The sequence below is a fragment of the Lissotriton helveticus genome, chromosome 9 (genome assembly GCF_964261635.1).
Source record: "Lissotriton helveticus chromosome 9, aLisHel1.1, whole genome shotgun sequence".
Classification (NCBI taxonomy): Eukaryota; Metazoa; Chordata; class Amphibia; order Caudata; family Salamandridae; genus Lissotriton; species Lissotriton helveticus.
Window position 1 is genome coordinate 91147324 of NC_136070.1, and position 22772 is coordinate 91170095.

Here is a 22772-nt window from a genome sequence, read left to right on the forward strand (position 1 = left end):
AAACATGTTTGCACAGGGATGAGAATTACAATTTGTGTGATACTTATCAAACCCTTGAAGTTTTCTCTTGATAAATTCCAGCAGGTCAAACCTGCCAAAATGTATCTGGAGAAAAAGGCCAGCAAAAAAGGCAAAACATGTGGAATTCGGTGTGTTAAATACCAATATCAGATGTACCTCAATTGAAAGTTCTAAAGAAGGAATAGGGGGTATTTATAACACGTGGTAAACACCTCACTTTGAGGAGGGGGGGTGGTGGTAACTGTATTCACCACATATGGTAAATACCTCACCTATAATGCTTATGTAGGGAAAATCGACTGGCTAGGAGCCAATTCCCAAAGATGTCCTTTCAGATGGCATGGGCCTACATCCAGTAACCACCTGTGTTAGTGGAGATTTACATAGAGCCAAGGCGTCCGTGAGTTGGGATCATTCATAAACGACACTGGAGGGACCAGTAGCCAATTTGCTCCTGGTCAGACCAAGGGAGCTTTGGCTGCAAAGGTACCCAGCAATATTTTCACTACTAAAAAACCTAGAAGCAGCGTTCAACACTTCTAGAATCCAGGTAACCGCCTCAGCTGAGGAGACTGGACCCTAGGCCGTGGGGTTGAACATCAAGTTCCCTGGCGGTTAGAGGATGAGGAAAGGCACGTATACGCATCTTCATGGCATGGGTGTGCTGATGGAGCAGGTTCACTCCTTGACGAAGATGTTACTTGTCCTATCAAAATGTCCCCCACAGAACCTTCTTGTCAGCTGGCCCTTTGATTTCTCCCAAACAAAAATCTAAAAAAAAATCCCCCTAAAAAAATCAGGTCACTCTTCCAGAAAAACACAATCCAGCTCTCTTTGGGGGTAGATATTTCTCACCTCTTGCTCAAAGAGCAAGTTAGGGTAATTTACACGCACTTTCCTGGACTCCGGCCCAATCAAGAGGGTGAATGGCATCTTAGCAATCTTCTCTCCTGATGTTGGTGCACATGAACTCCTCAGGGACAAGTTGAATGATTTAACAAGTCGTTGATTGAGGAGGGCAATACTTGTTCACCCCTGGTGGCGCAGCCTCAGCTAATCAGGGAAACTGCACCATTTTTATGCGTGGATGCTCCTCCATCATGCTGGAGCATGCTGCCTGTTCCTGAAGTCCAATTTTGCAGGCTCTCTGGCTGGCTTTATCTCCACCTCCTGAGAGTCCCCGACCCCTCACCACACAGACGCATCAATTGTGAATGTTGGCTGCAGGCTTAAAAAATGGGAGGGTTGGATTTCTCCCTGATAGGAAAGCACAGCCACTTTAAAGGTGAATGGGCTTGTTATCAAGCTGCCAATCACATCTTGTTCTAGGGTAAGGGGAGGCAAGGACAGGAGGCCTATCGGTGCCGGATGGCTTGTCACAAAGGAGAACACTGTTTCACAAGATCGTGGCCTCTATTGTGCAGAACCAAACACGGGGGAGACCAATGGACTCCAACACTTGACAGTTCACTCATACACACTCCACATTAAGTATAGCTACATTTATAAATGTCTGACACATGATAAAGGCTAATCACTGTTACAGGGAACTGACAGACAGACCTTTTACAGAGGTAGCAGTCCCATCACAGGGATACTGAAACCGAATACAAACCTCAATTTTACAGGATCTTTGGCAAAAGGGGTTGGGTATTTCATCCACATGCCCAAAAAAAAAAAAAACACATTTAACGAAGACCATTCATAATGAAAATTCAATGGACTTACAAAACACCTGTACATCGATCTATCCTCCACCATCAACAATGATATCAGCTGATAAGCCATTTGGTCCAACGCAGACATACTGCTCATCATACCAGTTTCTATTCATGTGGTCAGAGGTTTGTTGTCTATTTCCTTACACATCAAGCACTTTTCACTCTGGATTTCTGGTATATAAAAAAATACAAAGACCTACATAGACAAGGACATCTGAACATACTTTACATGAACATTTAATGTGAAACCGATGCCTGGAAGCACACGCTGCTGCTATTTTCGGGTCACTTCCTGGTGATGGTACCGTTGATAAAGAGCCAAACTTTTGGCAAGGTGGGCTCAGGGATCAAAGGGGCAGAACGTTTCATCATGGAATACTTAAGAATTGAAAAGACCTGGGGACCAATGTGTTTTATTTCACTGTACAGCCCAGGTACAATGTTGCATTTGATTGGCAGAATACTTCTTAAATAAAGACACAACACAGATGACAGTTTCATGGTGTCCTTGACAGTTCACACTCTGATACGTCCAGTTCCAGTCTGCATACGCAAGCTGCACACGCCTCCATTACTATTTCCCAACAAGTTTGTGAACATAAAACAGTACAACATTATAAATATAACCCATATACATGTATGACCTCACAACATGCTGCCCTTTGTTTCTCATTGCTAACTGGAATGTGCAGTAAAGGTTATTCGAACAAGAGGTCCTCGTCATGTTCCTCAGAAAGCATGTTCGCTGGCTCGGAGAGTGTAGGGTTTGCTGCTAAGCGCTCCGCTCGTTCTTTTTCTGCCCGGTCTTTGATTATTTTTTTCTTCTCTTGAATCTTTTTCAATCTAGAAGACAAAAACCATATAGATAACAATAAGCAGTTGGAAGCATGTACATTCCTGAATGCTTACTACAGATTGATTCTGGGGTTTTCAGAAAACATCCTGTAGTGTTTTATCTAGGAACCTGAATCGATATTCCTAATTTATGCCCTTGTCCGGTTATAATCAATAATATCCATACAACGGCATAATAATCATATCCATAATTCAGTCGTAGCACATGCTGTCACATTAAGCAAGGCTACTTCTCCGGCCCCCTAGTAAGCACACCGAGTTCTCTAAACAAAACCAAGCCTCCAGCAACCTGGGAAATCCCCCTTGCTTTTGTTTTGATTTCGTCCTAGAACTCCTGTAAAGCACTGTAAGAACGGCCAGTTCTTAGTGACATCTTTATTGACGTCTTATGTCCAACCTTACGTCAAACCCAGGCACCTTTCAGGTATAAATATACCAACGTTGCCTTAAGCAAACACACAGTGGTGATTCTGGAGCAGAGCAGCTATCTACTTGCCCGAGAGCCCAGCTGATGCGAGAGCCCACGGAAGCTGCCCCTCCTCCTTGATGCACTGATAGAGACGCTGTCTTTTCTCCTGCCGAGAAATCCAGCTCCGGTGTTTCCAGATACCTTCGCGGGCTACTGGGATATCGAGTCCTGAGAAAGAGATACAAGACCTCCTGCTTTCTATTACCCAGGTACGGAACTGACTAAACCCTTACAGAGAATTCTTGAGTCAGATTCTGGGCAAAACAAACTTAACTTAAACTACTACTTACTTACTCCTTCCCACGTATTAGGCTTAGGTCAGGTACACCGGGGTAGGCGTATTTAGAAGCACCAGTTGAGTACGATTAGTCAATGTATATATGTATATATTTTATCTATTTTAAAGTATCATATGGCTAAGAAACCATATCAAAGCTTTTACAGTATTATTTTATAATCCTCCTTTTACTGTACGCACTTTACTTTACCATGAGTATTACAATCGTGGCAATTCATTTCTCTTGTATGAGTAAGAAGACTGCTCAATAAATAACACCTTTTACTGAAAACGCCCGTCTCTCTTTTCTCTGCATTCTGGTGAAACTAAGTACGCACATTTGATTGAGTGAAATAGCTGTCTATTATTTTCACACGACTCTAGAGATACACTCTTATTCAGGGAGAGCAAAGTTGTCATGTTTTATGGTTGGCAGAAGCTAATCCCTTCTTGTCTATCCAGGGAGGTTAAACTCCTCCTCGTTTATTCGAGAAAGTTTCTAGTGACCTCTGAGCTAGCTAGCAAACCTTAAGTCTAATATAGTCAGTAGAGACCTAGATAACCTCAGTCCTACGTCTACACTGCTGAATATATTATTCCAATGCGCAGAGCCTATTGGGAATATAGGAACTACACTACAATCCTATCCTGAGCCTGATTTCACAAGATTTGGCCATCTTGTGAAAAAAAGGGCCACATCCGATCTTCAAAGATCATTTTCAGCACTTTGAATGACTCATTTGCAAGAGTGAAATTTATCGAGGCATCTTAACCACTGAACAGTATATCAAGACTAACGGAGGCCTGGATAGATGACAACTATATCTATTCTTGATTTCAAATGATTTACTCAGTTATATCGCATGAAAGGGTCCCTAAAACAAAGCTGACAATGCTTTTCATCTACTGCACACTGTTATAATGACCAAATACAGGTGCTGCTGGGTGTCAGATTGGGGTGCTGGAGCCAAAGTGTTACATGGCATTGTCCACTAGTTCTCATTGTGATGTAGACAGCCCTGTGCAGCATGAAAGGTACCTGAGCCAGGGCTCTGACAAGGAGAGACCTTTGGAACCAAACCGCTCTCTGCTGTCCAAGTGCACATAGTACGAGCAATCCTACTGTCTCCTCCATCTTTAAAACCATATAGGCCACCAAAAGGCCGACAGTAACTATTCAAGATTGGAAGTAAATATAACTGTTTAAATGTATTACCTAACAGTGTGTTGAAAAGATGATCCTGAAAGCAGTACAATAACTGAAGCATTGCTCCAGATTTAGCAGGTGTAGTTGTAGCTTTAAGAAAAACATGACTTAGCCTGTGAGCATCTGTTAGTAGCTTGTATTGCTGTAGATTCACATACTTTGTATACTCCTGCCTAGAGTTGGGTTCAGACATTACAAGTTGTTTTTCTTCAAAGAAGCTTCAGATCACAGGATGTTGTGCGACTCCTCCCTAAGTGTTCCAATGCAAAATGATCAGGTACTAACAAAATACCCTCGGTTCCACTCTTCAGGCATATATATTTCCCCCTCGGTACCTTCTGATGAGATCCTAATTTTCATAACCATGGACTAATTCTTCCTATGTGGAGGAAATGGAACGATCAGACCAGGCATTCAACTTCATAATGCTAATGCAGGTGTAATATTTTGCCATTTTTAAGTTACGCATCACCCTGCGCCATGCTGCAGTATTACTTCCCCACATGACCATTTTGCTATGGCATTTTAAAAATCTAAACAATCTCTGGACATGCAACAAAAATAAATGAACCTCAAAGCAATTAGTCTAAACACAGTGCTCCCACATGGGTACAACAGTAAGCAGCATTTTATAGAGACGTCCTAAAAAAGTGACTTTTGCTTTTCGGCTTCAATCAGAACATAAAATAAAGCATGGCCATCAACCGGGATCTGGGAAAAGGAAGATGTGTTGAACAGAGGGCTGTGACATTAGTCATTAGAGTTGAAACCTTTGTGTGTGTGAATTGTTCTAAATGCCACGGAGAAAGCTTTGAAAACAATGGTCTCTGAATTGTAAAACAAGGGATAATTAGCCTCAGCCAATACCAATCCAGAGACAGCTTGAACCCAGTGCCAGAAGAGGAACGGTTCTCATCAAGAAAAGGGGTCTTTACCACTGCAGTAATGCAAGGGCACAAATTTAGATGGAATGACGTGGACAGTAATAACAAAGGGACGCACTTTCATAGCTCATGTGATTGAGGTGGCTGCTAAGACCATTACCTCAGTTGCAGTTATTGTCAAGTTATTCTGTCCCATCAAGTGTTCGATCACCATTAGAAAGGCAGGAATAACATTTTTTGTTGCAGATTTATATAGCGCAAACTCGACCCAAATGTATTGGAGCGCTTTACATGAGCACCAGTTACATTACAGACTGACACATTCATAAGTTCTTCAAGCGTTTTCCATCTGCTGAGATCAGGAGCTGTCAAATCATCCAGAAAGTTAAAGCAATTTCTCAATGCAATCTTTTGGATCGGACTGTATTAAAAAGAAGAGGTCACAGGTTTGAGCTCAACACAGGATGGATTAGCATTATAAAAAGGACTTGAATGGGGGCATTGCCGCAATGAGCTTTTAGTTCCTGTGTTTCTCTCTAGACTACAAAGACCAGTGGATCTCATGATGGAGTGCTCTCCAGGAGGTGCCAGTACTAACTAGGAGATCAACAGAACAAGGCTTATCTCCACATAGTCCTTTCCTATCTCGGTCAACAGAATTACTGTCCAGGGCAGAGGGACTTTCTCCACTTTTCCTATGCCCTTCAGTTACCTTGTTTTTATCTGCTTCCTAGTATTTTCATCCCACATAAAAAAGGCAGAGGAACATTAAACATTTGGCAATAAAGACTGTGTCCTTAAATCCACTTGTATGTGTACATTCAAGAAGCCTCCAGCCTCTCCCCAAAGGCTATACTCATTGTTATATTTCATTTATAGAGAAAATCATGCAGAATAAAAACAAGCATTTTACCTCGTCATTTTACCTACATTTTCAACACCATTTTGGGGACAAAGTGAGTATTTACCAACCACTGCAATGCACTGCTAACAATCTGGGGAGTCCCCGATATACTTTATAGAACTACTGTGTTTATTCTCAACTATGAACACAATCTTTTCTCTGCTCAGTACTGTATTCTTGACAGGATACCTATTTATTGAACCATGCTGCTTTACAAGTTTAACAATCTATGTGTTGTCACAACAATAATCAATATTACTGCTGCTCTGGTATTGGGGGCTGTAATTAACCAACATATTCAAGCACCACAGTCTTTGCAGAATAATACATATGTACTTGAGGAGGCCAAAACTCACCTGTAGAACTCCTCTCTCTCTCTTTCATCCAGTTCAGTGATGATGTAAGACAGGGTCCGCTCAATCCTGGGAATGATCACTACAGAAAACAAGGGCAAGAGGTTAAGTTAGAAAACAAGAGGACTCCCCTTTTCTCGTGTTCTTCAAGGTTTATTTCATGATGTGCTGTTCCTGTTGTATACAAAGTGCTCCACTTTCCTTGCTGCTAGGTCTGCACTGTACAGATTTGCTAAATATGTAAACACAAATTATTCATATTATTGCCCGTCTAACAGCTTTTCGAAGCTTTACCGTCAACTTCCTATCCAACACTAACAGCCTACTCCCCAGAGTACAAGGAGTGTATACAATAATGGAAACACTCAATGCTAAACATCTAGGCTTTCTGTCAGGCGTTCTACCTACTTCACAACAGTGCAGCTAAGAGCTGAATTGTAGACCTTCATCAGTGCAATCCAGAGTGTTTAACAGAATGACAGATGCTCTTCCAGACACAGTAATACCCCCCTTAATGTTAGACGACCTTGAGTGAGACGATGGATGACATCAGGACTGACACTAGGAAAACATAGCCATGGAGCAACAGAAGAGAGACAAGAGGAAGGGTTAATATATCGTAGACCTATTGGGTTGATACAAACTAGTACCCATTAGAAGCTGGTCAACTTGTTGATGGTGTATCAAGGTGTGGATAGAAGATTAGCAGTCACCAGTGGAAAGTGCATTCCTGATTTCTGTTTTTGATGTTCTCTAAATCATATACACATTTTTAAAATTAGATAGGGGCTCTTTACGATGTCGGGTAGAAAGTCTCCACCCGACGCCAACTCAGAATCGGGACCTACCGACTTGCGGTTGGCGGTTCTGACCACTGGCTTACGATGCAACTGACACGGTTTTGTCAGATACCCATTGTTTCTTATGGGAGCTCATGTTACACTCGACAACCGTCCGTAACAAAAGCTAATGGGTAATGGGGGTGGGGGTGGGGGGGGGGGGGGGGGGGGGGGAGGGGAGGTTTTCCACCCAACATCGTAATAAACCCCATAGTTTTCATTTACGTTAAACTGAAATATTTCTGAGGGACTTTGAGAGAAACACTTTCACAGGAAAAGGTCAAGGGTTGAATTAAGCACAAATAACTGTTCACATAAGGACATATAAACTCAGGGGTATATTTACAATATGTTGGCGTAGGGCAGCGTCGCAAGCCTTCTAGCTGCACTGCCCTACGTCAAAAGAAAAGGGCAGAAAGGCACTGTATCTACAAGATACGGCGCCTTCCTGTCCTTTCTGGCACCACTGTGACACAAGCTGCAGCCAAGCGTCAACGCAGGAACCCTTGAACCATGGTGCAAGGGTGACTGTGATGTTGGCATGATGGATTATTTTTGTGCAGGAAGGTGACCCTTGCTGCACAAAAGCAAATGAGATGTGTTCCTCGTTTTCTGTGTGCTGCAGAATACAGCACACGTGAAAAGAGGAAAAACAAAGAGAAATGTAAACATTTCTTCCCGATCTGCCTGCCTTGGGAAGGCGTTTTGACGTTCTGTCTTTTGGCCTGCATTTGCGAATGATCACTGGAAACCTTAAGCAACAGAGTGGAATTGTTTCAAGTTGTCTTTTACTCAAATGTTAAATTAGACTTAGTCATCACGTTGGGTTTAATGTAACAAATCTTTTGATACCTTGAAGTACTAACTTTAGTAGTCCCATTCAGAAGTTAGCACAGCTGAGTTGTCAGTGGGTAACCCTGAATTTGCCAATGGGCTACTAGCCCTGCATGGCGAGCCGAGCTCGTCATGAGCACCGCGGCGATGCGCGTGCCCCACCTCCCCCCAGCACAGCAGGGGAACTAGCCCCGCAGGGAAGGGGTTAAAACACAGCAAGACTGATACTAGCGGGGAATAGGCCAACTCTAAAAGCATATTCTGCAGGAGCCAGATCTCAATTATTCACAAGAAGATAGAGAAGTTATTAGTCTCTATTTTCAGCTTTAATCAAATGTACCCTGCATGTTATAAGAGTACGGGTGGAACATGACCCAATAGTAACTGACAGCCATAGGCTTCATAACATTAACTTATTTATGCAGCTGGTAAATAAACAGAAGTAAAAAAGAAAGTGCTCAACGGCCGCTGTAAAATGTAATTTTGTGATGATGGCATAGATGATCAGAAAGAAGAAATTAGGCACCCTAATGAATGTTCTACATAAGAAGCTTAACATGTCGCTGTGCGCTAATCGGCTTCAAGAGGTCTCAGCCGTAGCGAGGTACTATATAAATACACCTAGAGTTTCAGGAGTAGATAGGACTGGAGTTGTTCTCGCAGCAGAAAAGAGGAAGCAAGCAATGAGCTGAAAAAGGGCTACTAAAGAAGACCCCAGCAGGGCTAATGTAAAAAGCAGGGGACTGGAAATTGTGGCAGTATTTGAGATTATTGCTACATAGTACGCGTGGCAATAGGCAGTACCCCCCACTACTAACCACCATCACAACATGCCAACGGTAGATCAGGTTTTGGGAGTCAGTTCGTCGCTAGCCAAATATTTTAATGGCATTAGTTAGTGTTACAAAATGTGTGGGTTTCTTAAATGAACTGTCATTTTTAGAATGCTTTTTAAATATGTGTTTTGTATACTTTTATGGAGTTAGCTTTATGATGTGAATCAATAAACAAAACAATTCGGCATATACAAAGGAAAATTTAAACAGCAAAGTTTCCTTACTGAATAAAAGACATTAGTAAATATTTTGGGTGGTTCTTTGTTTTACCCACAGGAAGATCTGGTTAATTTTCCGCCAGAGAAATGTGTCAGCAGAGACAACAGCATTGGCATCACTCTGACCGATTAGGTGGAATCAAGATGTGTGAAAGACCTAACAATTCATCAGCTCCTCCACCATAAGTAGGGCAACCACTCTTTCCACTTACCATGTTCAATAGCATTCACACGCCTGTTTGTTATCTTGATGGCTTCATCCAAAGTGACAAAGGATGTCTGCAGAAGAAAAAGACAGGATTGGAATCCATAAAAATAGACTATCTTTAGGAACCATGAATGGACCCCAATGATTAGCTAAGAGTGCAATTAATCCTGATCAGTGTGTAGTTTCATCTTATTCTTTTGGTATGGCATGAAACCAAGATTCCCAACTGTATGGCAGCAAATGTGTCAGGAAGTACCGCTGGGGAAGCTTATGAGTGGCCAAGCAAACATTACTATACACAGACTGATATTTTAAATATCCGCCATGCTTGCTTGCTTCGGGATGAACATGTTAGCATGTGTAATGAATATGCTACTTACCAGTATGCATCTGTTCTTGGCATGTAGGGCTGCTAACATTCATATCTGTAGCATAGATCGCCGCCTAGTGTTGGGTCCGGATGATTGCACATTGTTGTCCTGGAAGAGTCTTCGAAGTATCACGAGATAGGTGGCTCCTCCCCTGGACTACAGTGCGCATGGGCATCGACTCCATCCCCAGATTGTTTTTAGCCATTGTGGCAGAGATGGAGTGTAACCGTGTAAGCGATGGCCATGCTAGAGAGTAAATGCAAGAAAAGTCTGCAGCCGCTACGGGCGCCGGGGAGGAGGGCGGGCGATATGAATGTTAGCAGCCCTACATGCCAAGAACAGATGCATACTGGTAAGTAGCATATTCAGTTCGAGGCATGTGGGCTGCTAAATTCATATCTGTAGCATAGAATACATAGCAGTCCCTCCATTAACGGCGGCCGCCCGTGCCAGCTGCAGAAGTCTGAAAAAGTGTTTTAAGAACAGCCTGTCCTACAGCTGCCTGCTGTTTGGAATGCACATCTACACAGTAATGTTTGGTAAACGTATGTGGTGTAGACCATGTGGCTGCCCTACAAATGTCTTCCAAAGGAATGTTACCTAGGAATGCCATGGAGGCCCCCAATTTGCGTGTGGAGTGTGCCTTGGGGGGGACCGTTAAAGTGCGCTTAGCCTTCTGATAGCAAATCTGAATACACTTAACGATCCACCTGGCTATTCCTGCTTTGGAAATGGGGTTGCCTTTATGCGGGGCTGCGAAGGCAACAAAGAGTTGCTGTGTCTTCCTAAAAGGTTGTGTCCTGTCAATATAGTACATAAGCGCTCGTTTGACATCAAGCGTTTGGAGCATCCTTTCTGCCACCGTTTCCGGGTTTGGAAAGAATGCGGGCAGTTCGATGGTTTGATTGACATGAAACTGCGACACCACTTTTGGGAGAAATTTGGGGTTAGTGCGCAGCACCACCCTGTTTGAATGAATTTGTATAAATGGCTCTTGAATTGTGAGCGCCTGTAGCTCACTAACACGCCTTAGAGACGTTATGGCAATGAGAAAAGCCACTTTCCATGTGAGGAACTGAATCTCACATGAATGCAGAGGTTCAAATGGGGGACCCATCAATCTGGTGAGCACCACATTGAGGTTCCACACAGGAGTTGGCGGGGTCCTGGGAGGGATGACCCGCTTCAGCCCTTCTAGGAAGGCTTTAATGGCAGGCACCCTGAAAAAGGAGAGATGCTGCCTGTTTTGGAGATAAGCCGCTATGGCGGATAAGTGTATCCGAATGGAAGCGTATGCTAGATTGCATTTGTAAAGATGCAACAAATAGCAAATGATATTAGGAATGGACGCATCGAGCGGGTCGATAGCGTGCTCTGTACAGTAGATGACAAACCGCTTCCATTTTGCCACATAGCAAGCTCTGGTAGTGGGCTTTCTTGCCTCCCGGATGATGTCCATGCATTCCGGGGGCAAATTAAGGTAGCCAAACTCTAAGACCTCAGGAGCCAGATCGCCAGATGTAGCTGCTGCGGATCTGGATGCTGAATGTCGCCATGGTTCTGCGTCAAGAGCCTGGGTGTAAGGTGCAGCCTTTGATGCGGTACCACGGAGAGTTCTAGAAACGTGGTGTACCATGGTTGGCGTGCCCACGTTGGAGCAACCAGGATGAGTGTCATCGAATGCTGATTTAACTTTCTTGCCACCAGCGGTATGAGAGGCGCTGGGGGAAAAGCGTACGCAAATTTGCCTGACCAGTTCATCCATATCGCATTGCCTTGCGACTGTGTGTGAGGGAACCTGGCGGCAAAGCTTTGGCATTTTGCGTTTTCCCTTGTGGCAAACAGGTCTATCTCTGGATGACCCCACCGCTGGAAGTACGGGCGGAGTACTGATGGATGTAACTCCCACTCGTGCATCTGGTGGCTGTACCTGCTGAGCAGATCCGCCATCAGATTGTCCTTGCCCGGGAGGTGATCCGCCATGAGGAAGATGTTCCTCTGAATGGCCCACTTCCACATGCTCTGAGCCAGATGAGACAACTGTGGAGAGTGTGTACCTCCCTGCTTTTGTATGTAGTACATGGCCGTCATGTTGTCCGTCCGGATCAACACGACTTTGTTGCACAGATGTACTTTGAAGGACTTGAGTGCCATGAAGATTGCCATCAGTTCTAGGTAGTTGATGTGCATCTTCCGTTGCTGCGTTGTCCATAGTCCCTGCACCGTGTAGTGGAGCACATGAGCTCACCATCCCTGGAGAGATGCGTCCGTCGTCAGGATGATCTGTGGCACAGGCTCTTGGAACGGTCGGCCCTTGCAAAGGTTGTGTGGATTCCACCAATGCAGAGAGCTGTATGCCCGACCGGTCACCAACACTAGGTCGTTCAACTGTCCTTGAGCCTGAGTCCACTGATGCGCTAAGCATTCTTGGAGCGGACGCATATGCAACCTGGCGTGCGGGACTATGAAGATGCAGGAGGCCATCATGCCTATCAACTGCATGAACACTCTCGCTGGGAGCGAGTGTTGCGGTCTGAACCTCTGGAGTAGCGACTGGATGTTGTCGATCCTCGCTGGGTTTGGCTGAGCTGTGGCAGCCAGAGTATTTATCGTCGCGCCCAAATACTGCCGCACATGGGCTGGCTGAAGGTGCGACTTCGGGTAGTTTAGTGAAAATCCTAGACTGTGAAGGAGGTGAATGGTGTGGGACATATCTGCGGCGCACTGCTGGGCTGACTTTGCCTGAACGAGCCAGTCGTCCAGGTAGGGATAGACATGTATACTCTGTCTCCGGAGGTGCGCCGCCACTGTCGCCAGACATTTTGTGAACACTCTGGGAGTAGTGGTCACTCCGAAGGGGAGAACCTTGAACTGGTAATGCCGGTTTTGGATGGTGAACCGGAGGTATTTTCTGTGGGATGGGTGGAGTGGTATGTGAAAGTAAGCATCCTTGAGGTCCAAGGTTGCGAGGAAGTCTCCCTGTTGTAACAAGGGAAGAACCTGCTGCAGTGTCAACATGTGGAAGTGTTCTGAAAGAATGTACTGGTTCAAGGGGCGTAGGTCTAGAATCGGTCTGAGTGAGCCGTCCTTTTTTGGGATTAAGAAGTACAGGGAATAAACCCCTGTGCCTTCTTCCTCCACTGGCACGCGCTCTATTGCGCCTTTTTGCAGCATCACTAGAACCTCCTGCTGCAATAAGTGCAAATGCTCTGCTGACATAGGACGGTGTTTTGGGGGTATGTTTGCTCCAAACAATAGCCGAACTGGATAAGCTTCCTGACCCACCTGTCTGTGGTGATGGAGTTCCAGACTGGCAGGAACTGTTGGAGTCTCCCCCCGACAGGTGTTGGATGGTCGGGGGGCAGTGACAAGGAGTCACTGTTTGTTGGCGGCAGAGGAACGGGAGCTGTTGTTGCCTCTGCCTCTACCTTTGGCACTGTTTCCTCTGTATCCACCTCTGCCCTGCTTGCTGTAGGAGGATTGCGCACCACTTTTATTGAATGCCGTCTGCTGTGACATGTGCCCTCTGTTAACACCTCGATTGCCTGAGCGACGAAAAGTGTTCCCTTTAAATTGTTGTGACTGGAGAGCCCCCATGGACTTGGCAGTTTCGGTATCTTTTTTGATCTTCTCCAGGGTGGTGTCCACCTCTGGACCAAACAACCTGTCTGGATTAACGGGCTGGTTGAGGATAGTAGTCTGTATCTCTGGCTTGAATCCTGAGATGCGGAGCCATGCCTGACGCCTCAACATCACACTAGTGTTGATCGCTCTCGCTGCCGTGTCCGCAACATCCAGCGCACACTTTATAGCAGCGTTGGAGATGAGCTTCCCCTCCTGGATAAGCATTTCAGCTCCCTCTTTAAACTGGTCTGGGAGGTGTTGTAACAGCTGCTCTAGGGTGTCATAGTGTGCCCTATCGTATCTGGCCAACAGAGCTTGCGTGTTTGAGATGCGCCATATGTTGGCCGCCTGAGCCGCCACCCTCTTCCCAGATGCCTCCAGCACTTTTGACTCTTTGTCTGGGGGAGGAGCTTCACCCGTGGTTTGGGAGTTCGCCCTCTTGCGGGCATTAGAGACCACCAAAGAGTCCAAAGGCAACTGGCCCCTTATGTAGTTGGGGTCGCCAGGTGCCGGTCTGTATTTCTTCTCAATGCGTGGGTTGACAACCCTAGCTCTCGTGGGTTCCTTGAAAATGTCTGCTGCATGCTTAAGGACCCCTGTTAACATTGGGAGAGTCTTGACAGTTTTTTCAGCAGTAGAGAAAGTGTCAAAAAGGAAGTCCACCTCCACGGGGTCAGCATGCATTTCCACCTTATGGTTTGTAGCTGCCCTTTCAATTAAGGCATTAAATGCCGCAGAATCTTCAGTGGGAGACGGCTTGACGTTATAGACCTGAGGATCCTGGACCGTCTGCTGGTCCCCTTGATCACCTGTGTCCATCCATGAGTCCTGTTGCTCATCAGGCTCTGTATGAGCAGGAAAATTGTACTCCTCATCCTGCTCTCCTTCATCCCCATCAGAGTATGTGGGTGAAGGTGTTGCACCCCTCCTAGGCTGAGGAATAAGTTGCTCAACCAGAACTGGTGTTTCTGGTGCAGGCTTCTTTTGTTTTAGAGGAATTGTAAACGACGCCAAAGGCTGTGAGGTTATTTTCCTTTTGTAGAGCGTGAGTTTCCCGGTGTCGGCATCGATTAAATGCTCCGACCGATCTTCATCCAACGGCTGTCGATGACCCAAAGTTCCAGCCGGGTGAGTCGACTTCGACACAGTGTCCTTGTGCACCGACCGCGGTGCAAAAGCCTTTGGCGCCACTTTAGGCGGTAACGTGTAGTGGATCGGCGCCGAGGTGTGTTTCGGTGTGTCCGGCGTCTTTGGTGCGGAAGGAGCCTTCGAGTCCGATGCCAAAGCCTTGTCCTTAACTCGCTTGAGGGAGTCCGAGACCTGCTTCGTAAAGTAAGCGGACGGTTTCGTCGACCCGACTGATGTCCTCGGTCCGCCCCCAGGGGAAGACCCGAGTGTGAATGATTTGGGTTTGTCTGTCCGAGGCGCAGGAGCACTCTTGACTGGTGCGCTACGATCACTGTCCACGGCCGCAGACGTCGATGCCGATGCCGTCGGATCGACAGGTTTGCCTTTAGGAGGAACAACCCCCGGCCTTGGCTCTGCGCCCTTGACCGACTTTGCCTCTACGGGCCCCTTGGTCTTCGGCGCGACAGCCTGTCCCGATGTAGGCTCGACAGCCTTCTTGGAGGTCGGCTTGTCTGCCTTGGTTGACACCGGCCCGACGGCCTTCTTCGAGCCTGGCTCCTTGACCACCTTCGGCACCTTTCCCAGGTCGACAGCTTTCATTGGTTTGGAGGCCCCCGAAGACGACGGCGTCGGTTGTAGAGCAGACGTCTTCGGTTTCGATGGCGTGTCGGCCATCTTTGTTTTCGTCGATACCGAGGGTTTTAGTTTCGGTTTCGATTTCAGTAATGGCGGCTCCGCGGAGGTGTCCGTAGCCGGGCCGGAAGGCGGGGCTGTGGATCGAGGTGGGAGGTTGTGGGTAAGGCCGTGTGGCGATCCCGTGACCTGAGCCTTTGTAAGAGTACGAACGGGGCATAGCTCTTCCTCCGAGCTATCTTCCATGGCCCCATATGCTTCGTCGTCGTCCCCTACCTTCTCGGCAAGTTCGTCAATGGTTTGACTGTGGACATCCGCTCCGTCGTCGGACTCGACCTCCACCGGAGTAGGGGAAATCTGCAGGTGACGCGCTTGCTCGTCAGCGTCTGGGTCGTCAAAGATGTCCACCGGTGCCGGAGCCGATCGCTGGGCCTCAAGGCGCGCCACGCGCCGAAGCTTGATCGTCTTCTTCGATCGGAATCTGGAACAGGCCATACAGTTGGCCTCGTCGTGGTCCGGCGACAGGCACTTGTTGCACACAGGATGGACGTCAATGTGTGGGTACTTGGATCCACACACGGGACATTTCTTGAACGGACTCCGTTCCATGCCGTCGAAGTCTTGCTGCGTCGACTTGGCCCCGATCATCGAAGAGTCACACGACCCCCCGGATATCCGACTGCACGAGCTGGAAGAGATTCGGGACCGAACGCGAACAATACCGACGGTGCAAAGAAGGCCTTTTGGCCTTGAAAAAGTTTTATCACGATTCCGAACAGGAGACGTCGAAATCACATCTGAACCCAATGGCGGAAAAAAACAATCTGGGGATGGAGTCGATGCCCATGCGCACTGTAGTCCAGGGGAGGAGCCACCTATCTCGTGATACTTCGAAGACTCTTCCAGGACAACAATGTGCAATCATCCGGACCCAACACTAGGCGGCAATCTATGCTACAGATATGAATTTAGCAGCCCACATGCCTCGAACCCAGAGTTTTTAATCAAAAGGAGCCAAGACCACAAGTAACATTGCCTCTTGTTTCCATGAAATCTACAAATATGCTCCATGTGTTCCATATCACTGTAGGACATGAGAACAGCAGCAAGCACACACACCACCATCACCCCTGGGGTAAATAGAATTAAAACAAATATGCTTTAATTTTCTTGTAGAATCTAATAGAAGGACACCTGGAAACCGGTGTGTTACATTTTACATGTGTGTACTAGAGCTACTCCTACCCTTTCCTAGGATGATGAGGGGGGAATGAAGGAGAACAGAGTGTTTTAGTGTTTGTGTGATCAATGCTTCTCAGGGGGGAGGCGCTGTGGCAGTATCCAATCTGAAGCACCCAAATCATAGGCGAGTGTAAAATCTTGCATCTGGCTGTTATTGAGCCGTCCTCGAGCAGTAATGTGCCGCACAAAATGAAAGACTGTCTAGAAACTTCATTATCTGAATAAAAGAAACTGCCCCACCCCTCACACTAACCGACTGAAGTGATTTGGAAATTGTTATGCAAGAGCCAACAGCCACAAGGAACTCACAGTAGCTCTACTATCTTTAAAGCATAGCAGAGTCTGCCTTTTCACTGCAGCAATCCATCAAAGAGCATGGCCATCAGATAAGCCTGCACATTGCTGGAGAAACCAGTGAGCCTCACCCAGACATGCAAATGAAGAACCACACTGGAACCAAACGCCCATCTAAAGCAATCTGTGGTATCCAAACCTCTTAGATTTCCTTCCTGACAGAGTGGCAGGGAATGAACATGGATTCACTTCACTTTACTGGTCGAGGCCTGCACAATGAGGCTCTCTGGGGTGGAATGATTGGTGAGAAGGTCTGGGTCGTCAAGCATTGGTCTAGGACATGGCCACATGCCTGTTCACAGGTGAGCAAGTTCATGGTTTTAACCAAGTAGCCACCATCAGAGTATGTGCAAGAGCATCACTGAAAGAAACAAGGGCTTAGAGGCTGCTGGGTCAGACTGCAGGATTTTGTTTTAGCTTCAATAGAGGGAAGTTGTAGCTCACGCACCTTGGCTCTCCGCTGAACCACCACTGCATGAGGCACTCTCCTATCCTTGTGGCACATGTGGGGAGTCAAGCTCGGACTCGGGAATGGTGTCAAGTCCACTGACTTTAAGCAGGGCCGCTGGAGTTATGCTCAGGAGAGGACTAAATTATGTGCTGTAATGCAGCCCATTTTGTGATAGTATTACTTCATTATTTTACCATTTTTACACTTATTAACACTGACTAGGCATAGGTTCCACCTCATAAGTATCAGTTCAACACCCATACACAGCAATAAGCAGTGGAAAGGTCAGTGACTAGTCAACCTTTGGAAATGGCTTCCCAATGCAGTGCAACACACAGCAGGGTTTTAGTAATTTTTGATTGAGCTAGAAGCATGTTTTTGTTAAAATCTATAGTTTATTCAGCAGATTATGTGGCACATGCAACAAATCCACATTTCTGCAGAAAACACTGCAGCTGCTAAACCGCATAATTCCAGTGGCCCAGAGTAAAAGGCATCTTCAGTGTAATGAGGAGGGAGCCTTACCCCCTCACCATCACGGAGTCGCACCGCTCGTCATATCATCAGTCAGAACCAAAAGGATAATTGAGCCCTCCTAATAGCTACAATGTGATCGAAGCACAGGATTCGAGTTGGGCTATTTGATGAAAGGTTGCAGTTTTCTAATTTCGTAGTGCAACATAGGCCGGGCATGGGCTTGACGGTTAAGGATCTGGCATGGGCATTGGCACAGGGTCATCTTCTGCCAACGTCTGCACCCGGCAAGAACCTGAGGATTGTGGGGCCAGTGTGGAAGTCTGTACCAAAGTCGGTATGGGCCCGGTAGCAGGTGCCAATATAGCAGAACGCTTCGGGTGAGGACCCCACTGATGGAAAACCGTCTTGAGGCACCTGTGGTTCCTTAGGCGTTCCCTAAGGCGCACCAGTGGGCGTCAAATCGCAAAGAATTTCTGAAGCACGGCCTCTTTGAAGGCCTCAATCTACTGCAGGGTTGACAATTGCTGAAGCTTGATCGTGTTGAGATCAGAGGAGGGATGGCTCAGTGACTGGTGACCTCAATGTCGTAAGACTTGCATCTAGACGCCCTGTGCCTTCTCCATGGAGTCGGCATTGTAGACTGGGGTCGAGTCCGGATCTGCAGTTTTATGCTTGTTTTTGGACTTGCTGGAAGACTGATCCGGAAGGAAGGCAGTTGCAGGAAGGGCCTCGAGATCAGCACAGAATCCTGGCCTGTGACTTGGAGTGGACATGGGAGCAGGAACTACGCGAAGGCCACAGAGGCCAGGCACCAAAGAAACACCTTGTTCCAATTCACGGCAGACATCTGCTTCCTGTAGTTGCGGCACGGCTTGAATCCGGCCGTCTTCAGTGGAACATGTGCCCTAACACACTGTATGAAGCCTGGAAGTTGTTGGAAAACAAAAACATTCAGCAGAGAAGTTAGGAAATCGTGTTGAAAAAGCAAGGAACTGACATCAGCATGCAGGGGTGTCCCCTATATATGGCTGTGCTCAGTCACCTGCATATTCATGGTGAGCCTTATAGTACCAAACGTGCCAGCCACCTCGAGGTTACTTCCCAAGGCTTTGTAACAAATGAAACGGATTCAAAGATGCTGGCTAATATAGGTGGGTCGAAACGGTTTAGTGAGGTAGGGTGGTGTAAGCCACGTCATGTCTTAGTGCCCCTGGTCTGCTCCAACACGATCTCTGCTCCAACACGATTTCCCCTCCCCTTTCTCTGCCTGCCCCAGCAAAGGAAGTATTATATTTATTTATTTATTTTATTTAATGCGATTTTATATAGCGCGAACTTTACCCGAAGGTGTCAGAGCACTTTACATAAGAACCAGTTGCAAAACATAAGGATTTAGGATTACATGTGTTACATAAAAGATACAAACAGAAAAAATTGCACATGTACAAGATGTAAAGTCACACAAGGAAGAGATACAAACAGAAAGAAAAATTGCAAATGTACAAATAGTAAAGTCACTCAAGGAAGAGATGCAAATGGATATACTCTAAGAGTCACATGGGAATGGTAGAGAGTACAAAGGTCTACTGCATTATCTGCATATACTAGTGATTAGAGGAAAGATTACAGGAAAGAACGCATATTAACATGTAAGTTAAAATGACAAAATGTGTACTGGGGTAAATGGTAGTAGTAGCATCACTGAAGCTTAGAGAAAGAAGCGTTACGTTCTAACTGAAGGTTAACATTAACGGCTCCTCAATAGATACTGGAACGTCACTGCGTGGATTAGACGCCAGTGCCACCTGTAGGCAGTCGAGAGAATGCAGCCCACCACCCCTAATCGACCTTCAGCGGGGATCCAAGCAGCGTGTAAACACAGCTCCTTTCCTGCCACTAATCATCATTGGAAAAAACACAATTCTGAAAAATGCACTGGATAAGGGTGTGAAAATAATAAAGCAGGCACCTACCGGTTCAAAGCACCCACCATGAAACATAGATGGTGTCTTGTTTCCAAGACGTGCTGTAAACCGTGAAACCAGCCCTCTGGCGCCACCTACCTGCAGAGAGGCGAGCTCCACCAGCAGCTCCACGGCCTTGGCATAGTTCCTCTTCAGCTTGGCGAGCTGCTCCCCGCCTCGGGCCAGCCCGGTCAGCTCGTAACCTGCAAGAACCAGCCAGACAGAGGCAGTGTCAGCGGGTTCGGCGGGGCTCCCTGCGGCCAGGGAGGCAGGAAGCATGCATGGAGGGAGGGAGGGAGAGGCAGGAATCATGCATGGAGGGAGAGAGAGGCAGGAATCATGCATGGAGGGAGAGAGAGGCAGGAATCATGCATGGAGGGAGGGAGAGGCAGGAATCATGCATGGAGGGAGAGAGAGGCAGGAAGCATGCATGGAGGGAGAGAGAGGCAGGAAGCATGCATGGAGGGAGAGAGAGGCAGGAAGCATGCATGGAGGGAGGGGGAGAGAGAGAGAGAGAGGCAGGAAGCATGCATGGAGGGTGGGAGGGAGAGGCAGGAAGCATGCATGGAGGGAGAGAGAGACAGGAAGCATGCATGGAGGGAAGGAGAGGCAGGAAACATGCATGGAGGGGCAGGAAGCATGCATGGAGGGAGAGAGGGGCAGGAAGCATGCATGGAGGAGGAGGCAGGAATCATGCATGGAGGGAGGGAGAGGCAGGAAGCATGCATGGAGGGAGGGGGAGGCAGGAAGCATGCATGGAGGGGGAGGCAGGAAGCATGCATGGAGGGGGAGGCAGGAAGCATGCATGGAGGGGGAGGCAGGAAGCATGCATGGAGGGAGGGAGAGGCAGGAAGCATGCATGGAGGGAGAGAGAGGCAGGAAGCATGCATGGAGGAGGAGGCAGGAATCATGCATGGAGGGAGGGGGAGAGAGAGAGAGAGGCAGGAAGCATGCATGGAGGGTGGGAGGGAGAGGCAGGAAGCATGCATGGAGGGAGAGAGAGACAGGAAGCATGCATGAAGGGAGAGGCAGGAAGCATGCATGGAGGGTGGGAGGGAGAGGCAGGAAGCATGCATGGAGGGAGAGAGAGGCAGGAAGCATGCATGAAGGGAGAGGCAGGAAGCATGCATGGAGGGTGGGAGGGAGAGGCAGGAAGCATGCATGGAGGGCGAGAGGCAGGAAGCATGCATAGAGGGGGCGGCAGGAAGCATGCATGGAGGGAAGGAGAGGCAGGAAACATGCATGGAGGGGCAGGAAGCATGCATGGAGGGAGAGGCAGGAAGCATGCATGGAGGGAGGGAGAGGCAGGAAGCATGCATGGAGGGAGGGAGAGGCAGGAATCATGCATGGAGGGAGAGAGAGGCAGGAAGCATGCATGGAGGAGGAGGCAGGAATCATGCATGGAGGGAGGGGGAGAGAGAGAGAGAGGCAGGAAGCATGCATGGAGGGTGGGAGGGAGAGGCAGGAAGCATGCATGGAGGGAGAGAGAGGCAGGAAGCATGCATGAAGGGAGAGGCAGGAAGCATGCATGGAGGGTGGGAGGGAGAGGCAGGAAGCATGCATGGAGGGAGAGAGAGGCAGGAAGCATGCATGAAGGGAGAGGCAGGAAGCATGCATGGAGGGTGGGAGGGAGAGGCAGGAAGCATGCATGGAGGGCGAGAGGCAGGAAGCATGCATAGAGGGGGCGGCAGGAAGCATGCATGGAGGGAAGGAGAGGCAGGAAACATGCATGGAGGGGCAGGAAGCATGCATGGAGGGAGAGGCAGGAAGCATGCATGGAGGGAGGGAGAGGCAGGAAGCATGCATGGAGGGAGGGAGAGGCAGGAAGCATGCATGGAGGGGCAGGAAGCATGCATGGAGGGGGAGGCAGGAAGCATGCATGGAGGGGGAGGCAGGAAGCATGCATGGAGGGGGAGGCAGGAAGCATGCATGGAGGGGGAGGCAGGAAGCATGCATGGAGGGAGAGGCAGGAAATATGCATGGAGAGAGAGGCAGGAAATATGCATGGAGGGAGAGGCAGGAAGTATGCATGGAGGGAAAGGCAGGAAGTATGCATGGAGGGGGAGGCAGGAAGTATGCATGGAGGGAAAGGCAGGAAGCATGCATGGAGGTCAATGGGTTCTACTTACTGTCCCCTCCTTCTTGGTAATGCTCGAACACTGGCAGCGTCACACCTGCGGAAAAGTACACAACAGCTGTCAGAGACAGAAACGCAACATACGAAGGAACCTTCCCGCCGAAATGGAGCTGTGAAAGGAGAGTTCAAACACGAGATAAAGTGCCCCCTGCTGTAAAACATAAGGATTAGTCACCGAGCAGTTTGGTGACCATATAGAGAGAAACGAGGCCGAAGGCGGAGTTGCTTCTTAAAGTCACTTAACTCCCAGGTGACTTGCAATACCCTTACAATGTGCAGCAGAGGGTATCTTATTTCTTATAATACTTGGTCATACAATCACCCTTGCCACAAACCACTTAAATCCTCGGTGTGATGCACTTTTATATGAAAGCGATAGTGTGGTTGCAAACACGAAGGATAAAGGTAGAATTTGTCATACAAAATAAAACTCACCAAAAAAGCTGTAAGATTGGTTGCAAAGAAATATTAGAATCAATGCAATTCAAGTCACATTTTTAACAAAAGCTGTACATCCGAATGTGTAGAAACATGCAGAGATACTATCTTTACTATAAATACCTGAAGCATGCGAACAATAAAAATGCCACAAACATCTATTTTCTGCAGATCACTGTTCTGCCAGAAAAACAGAGAAGAAGGAAAAGCTAGGTTTCGTAAAACGCAACTTTAATTATGCTCCGTGTCCTGCCTCACCCCTTGGGTAATGTACCTGGCAGCAGGCATTGTGGTGTGAGAACTCTACTGTAGTAAATTATTACAGTT

The 22772-nt window shown here is 47.4% G+C and overlaps 1 protein-coding gene across 1 annotated transcript in view; it reads right to left on the reverse strand.

The window, feature by feature from the left end:
* Positions 1–2139: 2139 nt before the first annotated feature.
* Positions 2140–22772, reverse strand: part of ATP6V1D (ATPase H+ transporting V1 subunit D) — a 139552-nt gene continuing 118919 nt past the window's right edge. Inside the window, exons 5-9 of the mRNA XM_078659542.1 lie at positions 22000–22044; positions 19970–20073; positions 9631–9697; positions 6695–6773; positions 2140–2585 (exon numbers count right to left, since the gene is read on the reverse strand). Coding sequence (XP_078515668.1) covers positions 2441–2585; positions 6695–6773; positions 9631–9697; positions 19970–20073; positions 22000–22044 — 440 coding nt within the window. The 3' untranslated portion in view covers positions 2140–2440. The remainder of the gene's footprint in view (positions 2586–6694; positions 6774–9630; positions 9698–19969; positions 20074–21999; positions 22045–22772) is intronic.